The 23,109-nt window shown below is 48.2% G+C and overlaps 1 protein-coding gene across 1 annotated transcript in view; it reads right to left on the reverse strand.

Annotated features, from left to right (window-relative positions):
- The window catches only part of ankfn1 (ankyrin repeat and fibronectin type III domain containing 1), a 148,802-nt gene that overhangs the window by 64,971 nt on the left and 60,722 nt on the right, over positions 1 to 23,109 (reverse strand). The window contains exons 6-9 of the mRNA XM_059948146.1: positions 11,198 to 11,295; positions 10,582 to 10,672; positions 10,008 to 10,115; positions 4,295 to 4,394 (exon numbers count right to left, since the gene is read on the reverse strand). Of these exons, the coding sequence (XP_059804129.1) occupies positions 4,295 to 4,394; positions 10,008 to 10,115; positions 10,582 to 10,672; positions 11,198 to 11,295 (397 nt within the window). The remainder of the gene's footprint in view (positions 1 to 4,294; positions 4,395 to 10,007; positions 10,116 to 10,581; positions 10,673 to 11,197; positions 11,296 to 23,109) is intronic.

Genomic DNA, 23,109 nt, shown 5'->3' on the forward strand with positions numbered 1-23,109 from the left:
GGATGAGGGGTGGGTGTGGGGACAAGGTGTGGGTGTGGGGACAGAGGGGTGGGTGTGGGGACAGAGGGGTGGGTGTGGGGACAAGGTGTGGGTGTGGGGACAGTGGGGTGGGTGTGGGGACAGAGGGGTGGGTGTGGGGACAAGGTGTGGGTGTGGGGACAGTGGGATGGGTGTGGGGACAGTGGGGTGGGTGTGGGGACAGTGAGGCGGGTGTGGGGACAGTGGGGTGGGTGTGGGGACAGAGGGGTGGGTGTGGGGACAAGGTGTGGGTGTGGGGACAGTGGGATGGGTGTGGGGACAGTGGGATGGGTGTGGGGACAGTGGGGTGGGTGTGGGGTAGAGGGGTGAGTGTGGGGATGAGGGGTGGGTGTGGGGACAAGGTGTGGGTGTGGGGATGAGGGGTGAGTGTGGGGATGAGGGGTGGGTGTGGGGATGAGGGGTGGGTGTGGGGACAGAGGGGTGGGTGTGGGGACAAGGTGTGGGTGTGGGGATGAGGGGTGAGTGTGGGGATGAGGGGTGGGTGTGGGGACAAGGTGTGGGTGTGGGGACGAGGGGTGAGTGTGGGGATGAGGGGTGGGTGTGGCGACAGTGGGGTGGGTGTGGGGACAGAGGGGTGGGTGTGGGGACAAGGTGTGGGTGTGGGGATGAGGGGTGAGTGTGGGGATGAGGGGTGGGTGTGGGGACAAGGTGTGGGTGTGGGGACGAGGGGTGAGTGTGGGGATGAGGGGTGGGTGTGGGGACAGTGGGGTGGGTGTGGGGATGAGGGGTGGGTGTGGGGACAGAGGGGTGGGTGTGGGGATGAGGGGTGGGTGTGGGGACAGAGGGGTGGGTGTGGGGACAGAGGGGTGGGTGTGGGGACAAGGTGTGGGTGTGGGGATGAGGGGTGAGTGTGGGGATGAGGGGTGGGTGTGGGGATGAGGGGTGGGTGTGGGGACAGAGGGGTGGGTGTGGGGACAAGGTGTGGGTGTGGGGATGAGGGGTGAGTGTGGGGATGAGGGGTGGGTGTGGGGACAGAGGGGTGGGTGTGGGGACAGTGGGGTGGGTGTGGGGACAGAGGGGTGGGTGTGGGGACAAGGTGTGGGTGTGGGGATGAGGGGTGAGTGTGGGGATGAGGGGTGGGTGTGGGGACAGAGGGGTGGGTGTGGGGACAGTGGGGTGGGTGTGGGGATGAGGGGTGAGTGTGGGGATGAGGGGTGGGTGTGGGGACAGTGGGGTGGGTGTGGGGTCAGTGGGGTGGGTGTGGGGATGAGGGGTGAGTGTGGGGATGAGGGGTGGGTGTGGGGACAGTGGGGTGGGTGTGGGGACAGTGGGGTGGGTGTGGGGATGAGGGGTGAGTGTGGGGATGAGGGGTGGGTGTGGGGACAAGGTGTGGGTGTGGGGATGAGGGGTGAGTGTGGGGATGAGGGGTGGGTGTGGGGATGAGGGGTGGGTGTGGGGACAGAGGGGTGGGTGTGGGGACAAGGTGTGGGTGTGGGGATGAGGGGTGAGTGTGGGGATGAGGGGTGGGTGTGGGGACAGAGGGGTGGGTGTGGGGACAGTGGGGTGGGTGTGGGGTAGAGGGGGGTGTGGGGACAGAGGGGTGGGTGTGGGGACAAGGTGTGGGTGTGGGGTAGAGGGGGGTGTGGGGACAGAGGGGTGGGTGTGGGGACAAGGTGTGGGTGTGGGGATGAGGGGTGTGTGGGGATGAGGGGTGAGTGTGGGGATGAGGGGTGGGTGTGGGGACAGAGGGGTGGGTGTGGGGACAGTGGGGTGGGTGTGGGGATGAGGGGTGAGTGTGGGGATGAGGGGTGGGTGTGGGGACAGAGGGGTGGGTGTGGGGACAGTGGGGTGGGTGTGGGGATGAGGGGTGAGTGTGGGGATGAGGGGTGGGTGTGGGGACAGAGGGGTGGGTGTGGGGACAGTGGGGTGGGTGTGGGGTAGAGGGGGGTGTGGGGACAGAGGGGTGGGTGTGGGGACAAGGTGTGGGTGTGGGGATGAGGGGTGAGTGTGGGGATGAGGGGTGGGTGTGGGGACAGTGGGGTGGGTGTGGGGATGAGGGGTGAGTGTGGGGATGAGGGGTGGTTGTGGGGACAGAGGGGTGGGTGTGGGGTAGAGGGGGGTGTGGGGACAAGGTGTGGGTGTGGGGATGAGGGGTGAGTGTGGGGATGAGGGGTGAGTGTGGGGACAGAGGGGTGGGTGTGGGGACGAGGTGTGGGTGTGGGGATGAGGGGTGGGTGTGGGGACAAGGTGTGGGTGTGGGGACAGAGGGGTGGGTGTGGGGACAAGGTGTGGGTGTGGGGACAGTGGGGTGGGTGTGGGGACAGAGGGGTGGGTGTGGGGACAAGGTGTGGGTGTGGGGACAGTGGGATGGGTGTGGGGACAGTGGGGTGGGTGTGGGGACAGTGAGGCGGGTGTGGGGACAGTGGGGTGGGTGTGGGGACACAGGGGTGGGTGTGGGGACAAGGTGTGGGTGTGGGGACAGTGGGATGGGTGTGGGGACAGTGCGATGGGTGTGGGGACAGTGGGGTGGGTGTGGGGTAGAGGGGTGAGTGTGGGGATGAGGGGTGGGTGTGGGGACAAGGTGTGGGTGTGGGGATGAGGGGTGAGTGTGGGGATGAGGGGTGGGTGTGGGGATGAGGGGTGGGTGTGGGGACAGAGGGGTGGGTGTGGGGACAAGGTGTGGGTGTGGGGATGAGGGGTGAGTGTGGGGATGAGGGGTGGGTGTGGGGACAAGGTGTGGGTGTGGGGACGAGGGGTGAGTGTGGGGATGAGGGGTGGGTGTGGGGACAGTGGGGTGGGTGTGGGGACAGAGGGGTGGGTGTGGGGACAAGGTGTGGGTGTGGGGATGAGGGGTGAGTGTGGGGATGAGGGGTGGGTGTGGGGACAAGGTGTGGGTGTGGGGACGAGGGGTGAGTGTGGGGATGAGGGGTGGGTGTGGGGACAGTGGGGTGGGTGTGGGGATGAGGGGTGGGTGTGGGGACAGAGGGGTGGGTGTGGGGATGAGGGGTGGGTGTGGGGACAGAGGGGTGGGTGTGGGGACAAGGTGTGGGTGTGGGGATGAGGGGTGAGTGTGGGGATGAGGGGTGGGTGTGGGGATGAGGGGTGGGTGTGGGGACAGAGGGGTGGGTGTGGGGACAAGGTGTGGTTGTGGGGATGAGGGGTGAGTGTGGGGATGAGGGGTGGGTGTGGGGACAGTGGGGTGGGTGTGGGGACAGTGGGGTGGGTGTGGGGATGAGGGGTGAGTGTGGGGATGAGGGGTGGGTGTGGGGACAGTGGGGTGGGTGTGGGGACAGTGGGGTGGGTGTGGGGATGAGGGGTGAGTGTGGGGATGAGGGGTGGGTGTGGGGACAAGGTGTGGGTGTGGGGACGAGGGGTGAGTGTGGGGATGAGGGGTGGGTGTGGGGACAGTGGGGTGGGTGTGGGGACAGAGGGGTGGGTGTGGGAACAAGGTGTGGGTGTGGGGATGAGGGGTGAGTGTGGGGATGAGGGGTGGGTGTGGGGACAAGGTGTGGGTGTGGGGACGAGGGGGTGAGTGTTGGGATGAGGGGTGGGTGTGGGGACAGTGGGGTGGGTGTGGGGATGAGGGGTGGGTGTGGGGACAGAGGGGTGGGTGTGGGGATGAGGGGTGGGTGTGGGGACAGAGGGGTGGGTGTGGGGACAAGGTGTGGGTGTGGGGATGAGGGGTGAGTGTGGGGATGAGGGGTGGGTGTGGGGATGAGGGGTGGGTGTGGGGACAGAGGGGTGGGTGTGGGGACAAGGTGTGGGTGTGGGGATGAGGGGTGAGTGTGGGGATGAGGGGTGGGTGTGGGGACAGAGGGGTGGGTGTGGGGACAGTGGGGTGGGTGTGGGGACAGAGGGGTGGGTGTGGGGACAAGGTGTGGGTGTGGGGATGAGGGGTGAGTGTGGGGATGAGGGGTGGGTGTGGGGACAGAGGGGTGGGTGTGGGGACAGTGGGGTGGGTGTGGGGATGAGGGGTGAGTGTGGGGATGAGGGGTGGGTGTGGGGACAGAGGGGTGGGTGTGGGGACAGTGGGGTGGGTGTGGGGTAGAGGGGGGTGTGGGGACAGAGGGGTGGGTGTGGGGACAAGGTGTGGGTGTGGGGATGAGGGGTGAGTGTGGGGATGAGGGGTGAGTGTGGGGATGAGGGGTGGGTGTGGGGATGAGGGGTGGGTGTGGGGACAGAGGGGTGGGTGTGGGGACAAGGTGTGGGTGTGGGGATGAGGGGTGAGTGTGGGGATGAGGGGTGAGTGTGGGGATGAGGGGTGATACCCAGCACTGGCTTCCTCACATTGATCCTGGATCATTAGACCAGGCACCTTTTTAATGTCTTCACAAACTTGATTGAGGAATGGAAGAGATGTTTCAGACTTCTGGACACTGACTGCTTCCGGCTCGCATTTTGATGCTTGATGTTTTCTGGGAGGGAAGATAAAAGAGAATTTGTCACGAACTAGGTTACCCTCACTTCCCAGCCCTTTGTCACTCTTTCCCCTCACAGAGGTGAAGGGTTTCAGTCAGGTATCACAGCAGGGAGAAATGTCCTAAAGATCACTGTGGAATTTGACAAAACCAGAGTGCTGGGTGTGAGACGAGAACTCTCCTCAACATACTGGAGAGTGGAATGACCTGCTTACAGTTTGTTCATGTCAGCGGGTGAGATCCCCACCCTAGACCACATGGAACCCAGCTCATTTATCAGAATCCGCGATTGGTGTGTTGATTAAGTTTAAGTTAATTGTTTTATGTACATGGACACACCAAAACATAAGGTAAACCACTTTGTTTGACCAACACAGTCTGTGGATGTGTTGAGGGCAGCCTTCAAGAGTTGCCATGCTTCTGGTGCCAGCACTACCTGTCCACAACTCCCTAACCCTGACCCGTATATCCTTGGAATGTGGGAGCATCCGGAGGAAACCCATGTGGTTATAGTTAGTGGCAGGAATTGAACCCTGATCGCAGGCATGGTAATTGTGTTATACTAACCACTACGCTCTCATGCTGCCACTGTGTTCTAGATGTGACACTGCAGGGGAACTCTGCAGCAGAACCCAGCCATTAGTCTATTTGGTTCATAGGCAAAATTTAGAGAGAAGAGCAAGCAGAAAGTAAACTATTAGAAAACCTACAGCACAATACAGGCCCTTCAGCCCACAATGCTGTGCTGAACATGTACTTACTTAGAAATTACCTAAGGTTACCTCTATTTTTCTAAACTCCATGTACCTCTCCAGGAGTCTCCTAAAAGAAGAAGCCAGTGGGTCAGGCAACGTCTTTGGAGGGTCGCAGCCTGGGTTAATGTTCCAGGTTTGGACTGTGAAGAAGGACTGAGAGTGGAAAGAGGAGACAGCCAGTGTACAGAATGGAGAGGGAGGGCTGAGGCAAGGCTGGAGAGTGATAGGTGGAACCAGATGGAGGGAGGTGGAAAAGAGACAGAAGAGAATGGGGGGGGAGGGAGGAAGGGTGAACAAAGGGAGAGAGGGGGTTGCTGGGAGTGAGAAAGGATCATGACAGGGGAGGTGGTGAAACTGCCCTCCTCCCAGCAGCTGGTACAGGAGCTGAGACAAACAAGAGAAAATCTGCAGATGCTGAAAATCCAAGCAACACACACAAAATGCTGGAGGAACTCAGCAGGCCAGGCAGCGTCTATGGAAAAGAGTACAGTCGATGTTTCGGGCTGAGACCCTTCATCAGGAAGATGAGGAGTCAGAGTAAGAACGTGGATGGGGGGGGGGAGGAAAAAACACAGGTGAAAGGTGAAACCGGGAGAGCGGGAGGGGTGAAGTAAAGAGCTGGGAAGTTGAATGGTAAAAAAGATACAGGGCTGGAGAAGGGGAATCCAAAGGGAGAGGACAGAAGGCCATGGAAGAAAGAAAAGGGGGAGGAGCACCAGAGGGAGGCAATGGGCAGGTAAGGAGATGAGGTGAGAGGGAAATGGGAATGGGGAATGGTGAAGGTGGGGGGTCAAGAAATCAATGTTGATGCCATCAGGTTGGAGGCTTCCCGGACAGAATACAAGGTGTTGCTCCTCCAACCTGAGTGTGGCCTATCGCAACAGTGGAGGAGGCCATGGACAGACATGTCAGGAACGGAATGGGAAGTGGAATTAAAATGGGTGGCTAATGGGAGATCCCACTTTTTCTGGTAGTCAGAGCTCAGCGGAGCGGTCTCCCACACCAGGAGCACTGGAAACAGTATATAACCCCAACAGATTCACAAGTGAAATGTTACCTCACCTGGAAGGACTGTTTCAGGACCTGTACCGTAGCGAGGGAGGAGGTGTAGTGGCAGATGTAGCACTCATTCCGTTCGCAAGAATAAGTGCCAGGAGGGAGATCAGTGGGGAGGGACGAATGGACAAGGGAGTCGCGTAGGGAGTGACAAGAAGAAATGGAAGGTGGTGGCTGGATCCTGTTGGAGATGGTGGAAGTTACTGAGAATTAAGTGCTGGATGTGGAAGGTGGTGGGGTGGCAGGAGGATGGGGTGAGGACAGATGTGCGCAAAATGGAAGACATTGGGTTGAGGGTAGTGTTGATGGTGGGGGAAGGGAAGCCCCTTTCTTTGAAGGAGGAGGACATCTCCTTCATTCTGGAATGAAAAGCCTCATCCTGAGAGCAGTTGTGGTGGAGACAGAGGAATTGAGAGAAGGGAATGGTGTTTTTACAATAACAGGTTGGGAAGAGGTAAAGTCCAGGTAGCTGTGAGAGTCAGTGGGTTTATGATAGACATCAGTAGATAAGCTGTCTCCAGAGACAGAGAGATTGAGAAAGGCGAGAGAGGTGTTGGAAATGGACCAGGGAAATTTGAGGGCAGGGTGGAAGTTGGAGGTGTTGACAGTTGTCGCCAGGTCTCAGCAAGGTAAAGGTCAGTCTGCTTGACTACTACAGCACCCCCTTTATCTGCAGGTTTGATGGTGAGGTTAGTTTTAATGCAGAGAGGGTGGAGAGCAGTGCGTTCAGAGGAGTGAGGTTGGAATTGGAGAGAGGAGTGCTGAAAACAAGTGAGTCAATGTCCTGTTGGCAGTTAGCACTGAAAAGATCCAGAACAGGCAGAAGATCAGAGCAAGAAGAGGAGGAGGGTTGAAGCCAGGAGAAGGGGTCATCAGTATGGGGAGGCGAGTCCTTGCCAAAGAAATAGGCATGGAGAAAGAGGCAGTGGAAGAAGAACTCAGTGTCATGGTGGGTGCAGAACTCACTGAGATGTGGGCACAGCAGGACAAAAGTGTGGTCCTTACTGAGGACAGAACTTTCTGCATCAGAGAGGGCAAGGTCAGAGCAGATGGTGAAGACCTGTGAGCTGGGAACAGAGGGGGGAAGGGGTTTGGTAGCGTCAAAGGAGAGGGGAAGGTGGGGTGTTCAAAGAAAGTGGGGTGAGAGGAAGATGGAGTCTCTGAGTACCCAAAAGCTGGTGATGGGACCAGAGAGACATGGGATTGCAGAGCAGTGCTGGCAGAAGGGGAGATGAGGGTTCCAGTGGCAACATGTAAAGACCAGCATGGAGGTGCTGTCAGACAAGGCTGGAGTCAGAGTTGGAAGTTTGCCAATTGGCACTTTGAAGGTGTCCGAGGTTGTTGAAACCCTCATTGATGGCGGTGGAGTTAAGGTTCTGAATCTGCTCAGGTTTGTTAGAACCATTGAGATCAGCAGCAGGGATCACAGTCTGGAGACGTCCATGTCTGCCGGTGTTGGAGACGGTAGGTTCTGTAGTCTGTAGCCGAATAATTTTTCAATCCTCGCAGACATGAGAAAATTGAAGAACTGGCAATTGGTCATAGGAGCTGTGATGTCATTTTGCAGTTGTACAAAACATTGTTTCGACTGTATTAGAGTGCACAGTTCTGCTCATGTCACTGCCGAATGTGGCAGCAATAGAGAAAGTGCAGAGGAGATTCACCAAGACATTACCTTTATATGCAGATCTGTATTATAAAGAGAGATTACACAGCTTGTGTTTAATCTCACTGGAACATAGGATGCTGAGGGAAGGTCTAGTAGTGACTTTAGAAAACTGAGGGGCTTAGATGGAATAGAGAGTCTGTATATGTATCCCAAGAAAGGAAACTAGAACTGGAGTGCACAAATTTCAAGCCAGAGAAGGGAAATTTAAAGGAGTCCGAAGGGTATATTTTCACACAGAGGGTGGTTAAGTGGAATGAGCAGCCAGAGGAGGAGTGGAAGAAGGGTGTGTGTGTGTGTGTGTGTGTGTGTGTGTGTGTGTGTGTGTGTGTGTGTGTGTGTGTGTGTGTGTGTGTGTGTGTGTGTGTGTGTGTGTGTGTGTGTGTGTGTGTGTGTGTGTGTGTCTCAGAGATGGTGTGCGTGTGTGTCAGAGATGGGGTATGTGTGTGTGTGTCAGATAGATGTGTGTGTGGGTGTGTCTGTCTGTGTCTCAGAGATGGTGTGCGTGTGTGTGTGTCTCAGAGATGGGGTGTGTGTGTGTGTGTGTGTGTGTCTGTTTGTAGGTGTGAGTGAGTGTGTGTGTGTGTGTGTGTGTGTGTATAAGCGAGTGTATGTGTTTCTGTGTGTGTATGTGTTTCTGTGTGTGTATGTGTTTCTGTATGTGTGTGCACATGTGTTTATATATCTGTGTGTGAGCGTGTGTGTGTCTGTCTGTTTGTAGGTGTGAGTGAGTGTGTGTGTGTGTGTGTGTGTATAAGCGAGTGTATGTGTTTCTGTGTGTATGTGTTTCTGTATGTGTGTGCACATGTGTTTATATATCTGTGTGTGAGAGTGTGTGTGTCTGTGTCTGTTTGTAGGTGTGAGTGAGTGTGTGTGTGTGTGTGTGTGTGCATGCGCTCGTGTGTGGACATGGCCTTTTGTAGGAGGTATGTGTGCATTGTTCAGTGTGAGGATCTTTGAGTTTAAATGAGGTTTGACCTTCCATTCTAGAAAGGATGATGAATATTTGAACTATTTTCACTTTGTAGACGTGAGCTGAGGCTCCAGACTACTGCAGCCGGTGCTTGGACAGGCTCCGGGAGACAATACACTCCCTTCAGCAGAAACCAGAAACCAAGGCAGTGGCCTGCTGACAGTCAACTAATGCAGGAGACTTTCCGCTAGCGTCATGGCTGCTCCACTGATCTGCTTCCCGCTCAGTCACGTACGGTCCGCCTGAGGTTTCCCAGCAGCGACTACTGCTGCAACTGGAAATGGATTCCACAGTGATGGTTTAATAGTTCCCACGGATTCAGCAGAGGAAGGACATGATAAGATGATCCTGCTGGGTGTGGTGTTTGGAATGTGTGTCTGATTGGGGAGGGGGTAGAGCTAGAGAAAGCTAAGGGTGGAGTGGGGAGAGAGAGAGGAGTAATGGGGAAAAGGGGAGAGGGACAGAGAGGGAAGGGGAAAGGGGAAAGAGGAAGAGGGACAGAGAGGGAAGGGGAAAGGAGAAGGACAGCAAGAGAAAGGAAAAAAGTGGGGGGGGGAAGAGGGAAAGGATTTGGAGAAAGATAGATGGATTTAAAAGAGGACATGTGGGATTGTGGGTGTTGGTCAGTCAGATCAAGGGAGGGACGGTCAGTATTACCTCATATGGGGTGGGTCATAGGACCCCGGGGGAGAGGTTTCAGTAGGTCACCAAGGTAGGGAATGATGCAGTAGAGCCCTGGAGTGGGGCATTACAATAGGACCTGGGGAGGGCAGTAGGACCCAGGGAGGGGGTCAGGTGAAGGGAAGTAGGATTCCTGGGAGGGAGGTTGTGGGACCCTGAGGAATGGTATGGGTGGGGCAGTGGGACCCTGGAGTGAAGTGAGGCAGAAGGATCCCAAGGAGGGGTGGTGTGTAGGGAGTTGAACCCTCAGAAGGGTTGGGGCTGAGGCAGTAGAATCCCATGGAGAGGTGGGACTGGGGCACTTGGACCCTGGGGATGGGTGTGGTAGTGGGACGAGGGGTTGGAAGGGGGACCCAGGGAAACGGTGGGGCACTGAGACCCTGGGGAGGGGTGGGACTGTGGCAGTGGGACTCAGGGAAGGGGTGGGGCAGTGGGACCCCAGAGAGGGTTGTGGGTGGGGCAGGGGATCCCACACTCACCTGTGATCCCGTGGAGCCAGTGTCGGTCCCGCTCTGTCTGCAGCAGGCTTTGCAGCTGCTGGACCTGCCCCCGAACACGCGGCTTCCTCCCGTCCACCTCCTTCCAGTCTCAATGGGGACACAGAAACACAGAGTGAGGCAGTGGAGCTCTCCCTGTCCACACACCATGGTCTATCCTTCCCCACACCACAGGATCACATTCCCATTCTCCACAGCAGTGTTTGTCCCCCTGGCCCACTATAGGGTCCCGCCACAAGGTCCTGATCCGATCCCCCACAATCAGATTTCCGATTCCTCCCCTCCAAGGGATCCGCCTCACACCCTGGGGTCTGTGCCCTTGCCCTCCGCCCCACAATGGAAACCCAGCCCTGAACCCAGCCGCTCTCCCTCATTCCTGGCAGGAGATTTTTGATGTTGTTCTGGCCACCGGTCACCAGTCAACTCTTGGTTCATCACAGTGTCACGGGAATGTTCACACAATGCCAGTCCGGGGTCTGCATGCCCTGTGGGTAAAACCTCGCACACAACTCCAATCCAGTCATGAACACCGAGGGAACGCAGAAACTTCACCTACTGGATGGGATGGCGTATTGCGGGCTCGCAGTCTGCGGGCGTCCCCAGCCCTTCATGTTTGCTGCTGACACTCGGACGTAGTACATCTGGCCCTGGCATGACATAGAAAAGCATCAATAAAATAACAAACACTCTTCCCAACAATGACATCTCCCCACCCACTAAATCCCCTATAGCCCACGGACACCATCTCCCATAACTGACTCTTTCCACTCACCAAATCCCCTCTCAAAGCCCATGGACACTCTCCCCATCACCAACTCTCCCCACCAACTGAATCCCCTTCCACAGCCCACAGACACTCTCCCTCATCACTGACTCCCCCCGCCCATTGAATCCCCTTCTACAGCCCACAGACGCTCTCCCTCATCACTGACTCTCCCCGCCCACTGAATCCCCTCCCACAGCCCATGGACACTCTCCCTCATCACTGACTCATCCCCCCCACCCTCTGAATCCCCTTCCATATCCCATGGACACTCTCCCCCATCACTAAATCTCCTCCCACATCCCATAGACACTCTTCTTCCTCACCAACTCTCCCCATCACTGAATCCCCTCCCACACTCTCCCTTATCACTTGGTTGTGCCAATTTGAGGAATGGCAGGCTATTTACCGTCCTGAGGCGTGGGATTATACATCTCATGGAGTCAGGAACTTCCACTATCATCTCTCCAGACTGGGCTGAGAAATCCATCTTGCTGCTCCACTCCACTAGCACACAGAAAGAAGGCACACGCTCTAGACATTGTACAGTTCCAAGCTGCAGCCTGTTCAGGTGCATCAGTGTGTCCGTCCTCTCTGCTCTGACCCCAAGTTTGACCACAGTCAATGAAGTGGGGGTGGGGTGTGGTGACCACACTGGATGGGTCAGTGATGTAGGGAAGTTAAGTCAAGTTCACCATGGCAACCAAAGGGTGTAAAGACCTGAGGGTGTAGATGAGTTTCCCTGAAGGTGGACAGCTTTCAGTACATGGGGACTGCAGCTATCAGAGGTAGAAATAAAGGAATGCAGAAATGCAGCCCTTTACCTCTTTCACCTCCTCACCTCCAGCTTGTCATTTCATCCCCCCTTCCCCATCCTCCTCACCTCTTCTACCTACAACCTGCCAGCTTGTACTCCTTCCCCAATACCACCCCCTCCCCAAATTCTTATCCACCCTTCCTTAATCTCCTGTGTAACTGAAGGAAGAAAAGAACTGGCAAGGGAACCTTCTTCAAGTCATGGCAAGGGCAGATATAAAATGAGGAGGCAGTGCAATGAAGATTAAAGAGTTGATTACTGTGGAAATAAGCAAAGAAATCAAGACAGTTCGAACAACACACACAAAATGCTGGTAGAACGCAGCAGGACAGGCAGCATCTATAGGAAGAAGTGCTGTCGACGTTTCGGGCCGAGACTCTTCGTTAGGATTAACTGAAAGGAAAGATAATAAGAGATTTGAAAGTAGGAGGGGGAGGGGGAAATGCAAAATGATAGGAGAAGACCGAAGTGGGTGGGGTGAAGCTGAGGGCTGGAAAGGTGATTGGCAAAAGGCATATAGAGCTGGAGAAGGGGAAGGATCATGGGACCAGAGGCCTAGGGAGAAAGAAAGAGGGAGATGGAGAACAGGCAGAGTGATGGGCAGAGAGAGAGAGTAAAAACAGAGGAAGGGGAAAAAAAAACTAAATATATCAAAGATGGGGTAAGAAGGGGAGGAGGAGGGTAAGAAGGAGCAGTTCAAATGAGGCCATGTAGGCAGAGCTTGGGAACTAAAGGAATAGAGAACAGAGCTCACCAGCGTTCTTGTGCAGGTCCAACAGAGAGTTTGAAAATCATCAAGTTTTTCGATAGGAGTCGTTGAGTGGAATATTGTGCAGATATAACTAGAGCTTTTGGGAGTGTTTTAAACTATTGTGGCGGGGGATTGGAACCAGTATGACAGAGCTGAGGATGAGCCAGCAGGTTTACAAGTAGATGATGTAACATGAATGTAAGGAAGGACAAGCCAATGATTGGGTACAAATGCAGACAGAGCAAAGAGTTAAATTGTACCACAGAGGCAAAATTCAAAAGGGCAAAGAATGCAGGACTGAAGTTGCTGTACTAAATTCACATAGCATTCGGAATAAGGTGGACAAATTCGTGGCACAATTAGGGATTGGTCAGTATGACATTGTGGGCATCACTGAGTTGTGACTAAAAGGAGGCCATAGTTGGGAGCTCAACATCAAAGGATAAGCTTTGTATCAAAAGGACAGGCAGGAAGGCGCAGGAGATAGTGTTCTGTTGGTAAGAGATGGAATTACATCTTTAAAAAGAGGTGACATATGGTCAAGGAGTGTTGAATCTTTGTGGGTGGAGTTAAGAAATTGCATGTGGATTAAAAAAAACACATTATGGGAATTATATATAGGCCTCCTAATAGTAGCCAAGATGTGGGGTTGAGATTCCAAAGGGAACTGGAAAAGGCATTTAGTAAGAGTAATGACACAATTGTAATGGGAGACTTCAATATGCAAGGGGATTGGGAAAATCAGATTGGTGCCAGATCCCAAAAGAGGGAATTTGTTGAATGCCTAAGAGATGGCTTTTTAGAGTAGCTTGTGCTTGAGCCTACTTGGGGAAAGTTTATCTTAGATTGCGTATTGTGTAATAGCCCTGATCTTACTAGGGAGCTTAACGTAAGGAACCCTTAGGAGGTAGTGATCATAATATGATTAAATTCATACTGCAATTTAAGAGGGAGAAGCATAAGTCACATGTATCTGTATTGCAATGGAATAAAGGGAATTACAGAAGCATGAGAGAGGAGCTTGCCCAGGTGGATTAGAGGAAGATACTGGCAGGGATGACAGCAATGCAGAGATGGCTGGGAATAGTTTACAAAGCGCAGGATAGTTATGTCCCATAGATGGCAGGGGTAGGCAACCATGGCTGACAAAAGTACTCAAATGGCAGGAGTAGGCAAACATGGCTGACAAATGAAGTTATGGACTGCATAAAAGCCAAGGAAAGAGCATATAAGGTAGCAAAAGTGAGTGGGAAGTTGGATGATTGGGAAGCTGGTAAACTCCAACAACAGCCAACTAAAGAAGTTCTAAGAAGGGAAAAGATGAAATATGAGGGTAGACTAGCCAAAAATATAAAGCAGGCTACCAAAAGTTTTTTCAGTTATATAAAAAGGTGAGAGTTGATATTGAACCATTGGAAAATGATGTTGGTGAGGTAGTAATGGGGGACAAGGAAATAGCAGATGAATTCAATGGGTACTTTGCATCAGTCTTCATTGTGAAAGACACTAGCAGTTTGCTAGAGGTCCATGAGTGTCAGGGAGTGTCATTGTTATTACAAAGGAAAAAGTACTATGCAAGCACATACGTCTTAAGGTAGATAAGTCACCTGGACCAGAGGGACTACATCCCAGAGTCCTGAGAGAGGTTGCTGAAGAGGTAACAGATGCATTGATCATGATCTTTCAAGAATCACTTGATTCTGGTGTGGTCCTGGAGAACTGTAAGATAGCAAATGTCACTCCACTCTTTAAGAAGGGAGGAAAGCAAAAGAGAGGAAACTATAGGCCAGTTAGCCTAAACTCAATGGTTGGGAAAGTGTTGGAGTCTATTATTAAGGATGAGGTTTCAGGGTACTTGGAGACTAATGATAAAATAAGTCAAAGTCAGCATTGTTTCTGTAAAGGGAAATCTTGCCTGACAAATCTGTTAGAGTTCTTCAAGGAAGTAACAAGCAGAGATTTTCAGAAGGCGTTTGATAAGGTGCCACACGAGGCTGCTTAACAGGATAAATCCTATGGCATTACAGGAAAGACACTGGCATGGATAGAGGAATGACTGACAGGCAAGAGGCAGTGAGTGGAAATAAACGGAGTCGTTTCTGATTTGCTGCCAATGATTAGTGGTGTTCGTCAGGGGTCAGTATTGGGACTGCTACTTTTCACATTGATTGTCAATTATTTCGATAATGAAATTGATAGCTTTGTGGCAAAGTTTTTGGATGATATGAAGATAGGAGGAGGGGTAGGTAGTGCTGAGGATGGACAAAAAAGTGGCAGATGGAATACAATAATGCATTTTGGTAAAAGGGACAATTGTGTGGACTATTATCTAAATGGGGATAAACTTTAAAGATCAGAGTTGCAGAGGGACTTAGGAGTGCTTGTGCAAGACCCCCAGAAGGTTAATTTACAAATTGAGTCTGTGATAAAGAAAGGAAGTACAATGTTGGCATTTATTTCTTCTTTTTTTTATTAGTTTTTTTATACATTTTACAAATTAAAAAACCCCAAATCAAAATGAGGAACATTAATACAGTGCAAAATTAAGCATACAACGACAATATGATACAAAGAAAGAGAATTTTTTAAAAAAGCACCTAAATTGAAGACAAGTAAACTTAGTATCCTCCCCAAGCCCCACAACACACAAAAAAAAACTCCAGACCAACCACAACACAATATAGAGAATATAAATCAGGACAATCAAACTCCCAGACTGTGAATACACTTAGCAACAGAAGATAATAATGCCTACTACCAGAAAAAAAAGGGAGCTGAAAGCAAGGGACCGAAAGGAAAAAAACCCTAGTCAAGAGGAAGGTTATGAAAGTACTCGATAAAAGGTCCCCAGACCTTATGGAACTTTAGGTCCGAATTAAGAACTGAATAATGAATTTTTTCGAGGTCCAAGCAGGCCATAATGTCATTAAGCCATTGAGCATGAGTGGGTGGGGCAACATCTCTCCATCTAAGGAGGATCAAGCGTCTAGCCAGGAGAGAGGCAAAGGATAATATTTGGCATTTGGTCGGACTTAGACGTAAAGCTGTCTCACCCCAGAAACCGAACAAAGCAATTAAGGGATTTGGTTCTAGGTGCTGATTCAGAATATATTATAACGTAGTGAAGACATCTTTCCAAAATTTCTCCATGCTAGGACAGAACCAGTACATATGAATGAGAGAGGCCTCACCCCTCTTGCATTTATCACAAAGCGGACTAATGTTAGGGTAGAATCGAGATAGTTTAGATTTAGACATATGGGCTCGATGAACAATCTTAAACTGTAAAAGGCAATGGCGAGCACAAAGAGGGGTTGAGTTAACCAATTTGAGAATCGAGTCCCAACTCTCATCAGATAAGGAGGTATTTAAATCATGCTCCCATGCCATTTTAATTTTATCCACAGGGGCCCGTCGTAAGGCTGCTAATTTATCTCAAATAATTGATATTAAACCTTTACCTAGTGGATTAATGGAAAGAAATAAGTCCATTGCATTTTTCACAGGCATTTCAGGAAAGTTAGGAATTAGAGGAGCAATAAAGTGTCTAATTTGGAGATATCTAAAAAAATTAGCATTGGGCAGATTGAACTTAACAGAGAGCTGCTCAAAAGAAGCGAAGCGATTATCAATGAAAAGATCTTCAAAATGTCTAATGCCCTTCCTATACCAAACATGGAATGCTGAATCGTACGTAGTAGGTAAAAAAAGGTGATTATGTACGACAGGGCTGGAAATGGAAAAACCATGGAAACCATAGCATTTCCTAAACTGAGCCCATATACGCAAAAGTGTGTCTAACAAGAGGATTAGCTATTAATCTGGACAGACTACTAGGGAGTGCAGAGCCAAGAAGTGCAGAGATAGATAATTCTTTAATGGAGCACAACTCCATTGCCACCCAATTAGGGCACTCGGGTTGGCCATGGAAGAAAGACTAAAAGGTAGCACAACGTTTACCTTTTAGCTGCCCAATAATATAAACGAAAGTTAGGTAAAGCCATGCTACCCTCTTTTTTAGATTTTTGGAGATGGATTTTATTAATTCTAGAGCGCTTATGCTTCCACAGATATGACAAAATAATAGTCTAAGGAATCAAAAAAAGATTTAGGAATAAAAATTGGGATAGATTGAAATAAGTATAAAAATTTGGGGACAACATTAATACGACCTACCAAAGACATAGATAGAGGTGACCATTGTACCAGACTCTGTTTTATAGTATATGAAAGTTTGGCAAAGTTTTCACGAAAGAGATCTTTAAACTTCCTTGTGACTGTAATTCCAAGATAAGTAAATTGATTATGGACTACTTTAAAAGGGAGATCACGAAATGTTAATTCTTGTGCTTCTTTATTAATTGGGAAAAGTTCACTCTTACGTAAATTAAGTTTATAGCCAGAGATCTGGCTAAACTGGTCAAGAAGTGAAAACATTGGAGGTAAGGAAGTAGACGGATTTGAGAGAAAGAGTAATAAGTCATCAGCATAAAGAGAAACTTTATGCTCAACACCCCCTCTCCAAATCCTGGTCAATTCAGGACAATTTCGAAATGCTATTGCCAAAGGTTCTATAGCCAAATCAAAGAGAAAGGGACCTAAGGGGCATCCCTGATGGGTGCCACGTTTGAGATTAAATACCTGGGATTTCTGAAAATTAGTTAAAACAGAAGCAGTAGGACACAGGTACAGCAATTTGATCCAAGAGATGAAACTTTGACCGAGATCAAATTTTTCTAAGACTGCGAAAAGGTAGTTCCACTCTATACGATCAAATGCTTTCTCCGCATCGAGGGAAATAACACATTCAGGAATCCCAGTTGGAGGTGAGTATAAAATATTAAATAAACGCCGAATGTTAAAAAAAGGAGACGGTTTTTAATAAAACCTGATTGGTCATCAGAGATAATGGAGGGAATAACGGTTTCTAATCTATAAGCCAAATCGTTAGCTAAGATCTTTACATCTTTACATCATTACATGAGCAAAGAAATCGGCCTATATGAGGAACACTTTGTTGGGTCTTTACCCTTTTTTAATAGAAGAATAATAGATGCCTCATTGAAAGAGGGTGGCAATTTGCCGTAATTAAACGAGTCAGATAATACTGAAAGTAACTGAGGAGAAAGAAGTGAAGAGAATGATTTATAAAATTCTACAGGGAACCCATCAGGTCCAGGAGATTTCCCTGAGGACAGTGCAGAAATTGCAAAAGATATTTCTTCTGATGATATAGGCACATTAAGTTTGGCTTTAAAATCAGATGAAAGTGAAGGAATATTCAGATTCTTTAAAAATTGATCAACAGAGATATTGTCATTCAAAGATTCAGAGGAATAAAGCCAAGAATAAAAATTTTTAAATGCATCATTAATTTCTAAATGATCCGATGTAAAGTCTCCGTTCTCCTTCCGGATCTTTGCAATATGTTGTTTGGCTTTGGAATGCCTCAGCTGATTGGCTAGAAATTTACCAGACTTATCCCCATGAATGTAAAAGCGACTCTTGCTTTCGAGAAGTTGGCGTTCGACAGGTTGAGTAGACAGAAGATTAAATTTAGTTTGGAGTTCTACACGCTTCTTGTATAGTTCAGGGTTCTTAGTTTGAGCATATAGTTGATCCAATTCTTTAATCTGGTTAGTGAGGTCTAATCGATCTGCACAGGATCGTCTGTTGAGATTTGCTGTGTAAGAGATTATTTGACCCCCAGATATGCTTTCATGGCATCCCAGACAATCTGGGATGACACTTCAGGTGATGTATTAGTGTTAAAATAAAAGGTTATCTGATCCTTAATAAATTTTTAAAAATCATCATCCGATAATAAAGTTGAATCAAACCGCCAGTGTTTATTCCTCTGAGGGAGACCAGGAAAGTTCAGAGAGAGAGTAATTGGGGCACGGTCAGAAATCAGTATACTCTGATAGTCACAAGAGTGGGCAAATGGAATAAGTTGGTTATCAAGTAAGAAATAGTCAATTCTAGTGAAGGTATGGTGAACATGTGAAAAAAAAAGAATAATCTCTCTCAGTAGGATGAAGGAAATGCCATATATCAGAGATACCAAAATTAGAGAGAAACAATTGGATAGCTAAGGCAGATTTAGTAGGTGATCTGGTAACAGAGGACGATCGATCCAGATTAGGATCTAACCAACAGTTGAAGTCACCACCCAGTATAAGAGAGTATGAGTTTAAGTCTGGTAGTGAGGAAAAAAAATGTTCAAAAAAGTTAACATCATCAAAGTTGGGGGCATACAGGTTTGCTAGTACAACTTTAGTGTTATATAGTTTACCAGAATCAATAATAAAACGGCCATTTGTATCAGATATTTTATTATGGAGTTCAAAAGGAATATTTGAGTTAGTAAGAATGGAGACTCTCCGAGCTTTAGCGGCAAAGGATGAATGAAAATGCTGACCTGCCCACTTTGACAAAAGCCGGGAGTTATCAAAACAACGAATATGAGTTTCTTGAAGGAAAGCAATGTCAGCTTTGAGTTGTTTAATATGTGAGAAGACCTTCCTCCTTTTAACAGGGTGATTCAATCCCTTTACATTCCAGCTCACGAATTTAAGTGCACTAGCCATTATCAATTACTAATGCATAAAAGGCAGCAGGCATATAAAAAGTCAAGCAATACAATAGCAGTGGGAGCAGAAATGTAAACATAGATTCGTAAAATCAAAACATAAACATGTCCTGAGCAAAAAAGAAAAACAATAAATACAGTGATGTTGGAACTGGAAAATCCACCCCACCCACACAACCCAAAACTAGACGGCTACCAAAAAAAGCAGCTAGCTCTACCAAAAAAATTAACCCAAATATAACTTCCAGATCTGTGTCATTAACAGCAGTTCCGTATAAATACTATAGCAAATAGTAACTAGTTTATGCACTAGAAAACATAGCTACAAATTGGAACATCTTCTGCAGAAATATAAAACTTAATACAGAGAAAATCGGAAGAAAACCAAAACTAACCTACCCGCGAAAAATTATGGAAGAATAAAGTAAGAGAAAGGGAAAAAAAGGGAGGAAGGGGAAAATTATAGATTCAAGAAGAGTACTTATCAACCATTTACAGACAGGAAAAAAAAATCAAAGATTAAAAAAAAAGGTGAAAAAAAATAATAAAAAAATAATAATAATCAGCAGTTAAACTGTGAACCAACAAACAGGGAGGTCTTCAATAAAGACTTCAAACCTCCAAAACAAGTTAGAGTCAATTGTAGAACTCTATAGATAAAGTTATACAAAAATAAAATAGATTACACAAGTACTATTTAAACGTCCATAGGGAAACATTAAGCACAGAATGTCTATTTAAAAAAGACACACCAAATCCAGTGAGAGATTGTCAACAGCCCTTAGAGTTTCAATAGATAATATCTGAGTGATTCAAGTAAAGTCTGAGTCCAGAAAAAGTAATTTTACTACGAGAAGTACTTATCCATCATTTTAGGAGGTCCAATCGGGTTCCGAAGATGGCTGGATAGCCAGAAGACTTGCAACAAATGCCTCAGCCTCCTTCACTGACTTAAACCACTTATATTTTCCAGTATTAAGCGTGATTCGTAAATTGGCAGGATTGCGAAGAGAGGGTTTAAAACCACAATCAAAAAGCACTTTCATTACGCCTTTAAACTCAGCGCGCATCTTTAAGATCTGGGGTGCAAAATCTTCCACAAAGCGAATGATTGTATTTTGGAAAGTAAAAGTACCTCTGCGACATGCCTCCATAATCAGACGGTGTTTTACCTGGTATTGATGAAAGCACAAAATACCGGTCGCGGGCGGGAGCCCAGAATTCCGGGGGGAACGTAGACCCTGTGTGCCCTTTCGAGCTCAGGCGGGTTCGGAAGCAAATCTTTCCCTAATATCTCACAGAGAAACTCGACGAAATACAGGTTGATCCCTGTTCGGTGGCCTCTGGCAACCCAAGAATTTGAAGGTTACAGCATCTGTTCCGATTTTCGAGATCCACCATTTTGGAAAGGAGTTTGTTATATTTTCCCTCTAGGCTGGAACAGAGAGTCTCCAAGTATCGAACACGACTTTCTAAATCTTCAGAAGTCGAATCGATGCGAGATAAGTGTTCAGCATGTTCGTCCACTCTAGCGTTGATCCTATCCAGTTTGGCTTCCAGCTGTTTGAAAGCGGTTCTAAATTCCTTTAAAATATCGTCTCGGTGTTGTTCCAGCGCAGCGAGGGTCTCAGCCGGCAGAGCCGGAACTTCCTTTCTCCCGGATTTAGAACTCTTGTTAGACATTGTAAGGTAGATGTGTTCACAGGCAAGTAAAAGAAACCAAATAAAGTTCCTAACTAAGGTTTAAAAAATGGAGACATTTAGTGCAAAGATAGCGAAAATAACGGAACAAAAGTTCGGAGCAGCTAAGCAATCACCATCTTACCGGAAGTCCCGGCATTTATTTCAGTGGGAATAGAATATAAAAGCAAGGAGATAATGCTGAGCCTTTACAAGACACTACTCCGGCCGCACTTGGAGTATCGTCAACAGTTTTGGGCCCCATAACTCAGAAAGGATATGTTGTCACTGGAGAGTCCAGGGGAGGCTCACAAGGATGATTTTGGGAATGAAGGGGTTAACACATGAGGAGCTTTTGGGCCTGCATGCACTGGAATTTAGAAGAATGCATGGGGATGTCATCGAAAGGACTAGATGGGGTGGATGTGGAGAGGATGTTTCCTATGGTGGGGGTATCCAGGACTAGAGGCACAATCTCAAAATTGAGGGAGGCTACCTTTTAGAATAGAGCTAAGCAGGATTTTTTTGGCCAAGGAGTAGTAAATCTGTGGAACGTTCTGCCAGAGACTGTGGTGGAGGCTATGTCCATGGGCATACTTAAGGCAGAAGATCATTTCCTGACTGGTCAGGGTATTAAAAGGTATGGTGAGAAGGCAGGTGTATGGGGTTGAGTGGGATCTGGGATCAGTCATGATGGAATGGCAGAGCAGACGTAATAGGCTTAATGGCCTAATTCTGCTTCTGTTTCTTATGGTTTTGTAAAATGGTCAATCACTTTGCTGGTTGGTGGAGTACAGATGAGCAGATATCACAATTAGAATCAGGTTTTATTTTCTTGGCATACTGTATGTCATGAAATTTGATGTTTTTACAGCAGCAGTACATTGCAATACATCATTTTAAAAAATGATAAATTACAATAAGAAATACAATTACAATATTACAAGAATTACAATAAGTGGATTCTGGTTAATTGGGCCATCAGTTAATCAGGGCAGCTGCTCATTTGGGACAACTCTCAAAGAACAAAAACTAATCAAAAAAATAACCAGGATTCCCTTTGTTTATTTGGTACACTATGCCACTTAATTAGGATAGAAGACTGTTGCCAAACAGTTCCTAACTAGTGTCAGTCATGTGCACTTGTGTGGCCTTTAGACACTCAGAGTGAACACTTTTTAAGTAGTGTGAGTTGCATGTTGCATCAAAAAGCAGTGATTTTTATCACTGATAGTTGGTGAGGAATAAGCAGTAAGACCAGTTGGAACTGTTTTGCTCACTGCGGTTTCAAGCACTCAGGCTTGGAGGTGCCGAAAACGGCCAGGAGTGAAAATGAAACAATTTCACTACTTCAGCAAGTTAAGAATTACAAAAAATTTAAAAGATCGACAATCATCTTGTTTCAATGAAAATGAAAATTGAATTGAATTGACTTTATTTCTTAAATCCTTCACATACATGAGGAGTAAAAGTCTTTACGTTGTGTCTCCATCTAAATGTGTAATCATAGTAATTTATAATAATTTTTAATAGATAGAACAGTCAATGTAATGTAGAGTACACTCAAGTCAGTGTGAGTTCATCAGTCTGATGGCCTGGTGGAAGAAGCTGTCCCGGAGCCTGTTGGTTCTGGCTTTTATGCTGCAGTACAGTTTCCCAGATGGTAGCAGCTGGAATATATTGTGGTTGGGTTGGCTTGGGTCCCCGATGATCCTATGGGCCCTTTTAACACACCTATCCTTGTAGTTGTCCTGAATCATGGGAAGTTCACAACTACAGACGTGCTGGGCACAAATACAGAGTCCTGCGATTAAGGGAGGTACAGTTCCCATACCAGGCAGTGATGCAGCCAGTCAGGATGCTCTCAATTGTGCTCCTGTAGAAAGGATTTGGGGGCCCATGCCAAACTTCCTCAACCGTCTGAGGTGAAAGAGGAGCTGTTGTGCCTTTTTCACCACACAGCTGGTGTGTACAGACCACGTGAGGTCCTCAGTGATGTGGATGCTGAGGAACTTGAAGCTGTTTATCCTCTCAACCCCAGATTCATTGATGTCAATAGGGGTTAGCCCATCTCCATTCCTCCTGTAATCCACAACCAGCTCCTTTGTTTTTGCAATATTGAAGGAGAGGTTGTTTTTTTTGACATCACTGTGTCAGAGAGATGACTTCTTCCTTGTAGGCCGCCTCGTTATTGTTTGGGGGATTTGGAGGATACAATTTTTTAAAGTATTGCATGAAGGGAGTCCATTTTCTGCACTAGGTGTCTGTGCTAATTTTGTTCATTTTCAGTAAATCAAAAGAACATGACAGCATACCCTGGATGAATTCCTCCATCGATAACTATACACATTTTTATAGTACCATTGAGGTATTGGTAGTGTTCAAATTTGTTCTACATTTCATTTAAATACATAAATTGTTACTCAGTTAAATGGTATTTTGTCTTTTTTTTTAATACCTTTTTAACTATTTCCATGAAAC

This window comes from Hypanus sabinus, chromosome 23, assembly GCF_030144855.1.
Source record: "Hypanus sabinus isolate sHypSab1 chromosome 23, sHypSab1.hap1, whole genome shotgun sequence".
NCBI lineage: Eukaryota > Metazoa > Chordata > Chondrichthyes > Myliobatiformes > Dasyatidae > Hypanus > Hypanus sabinus.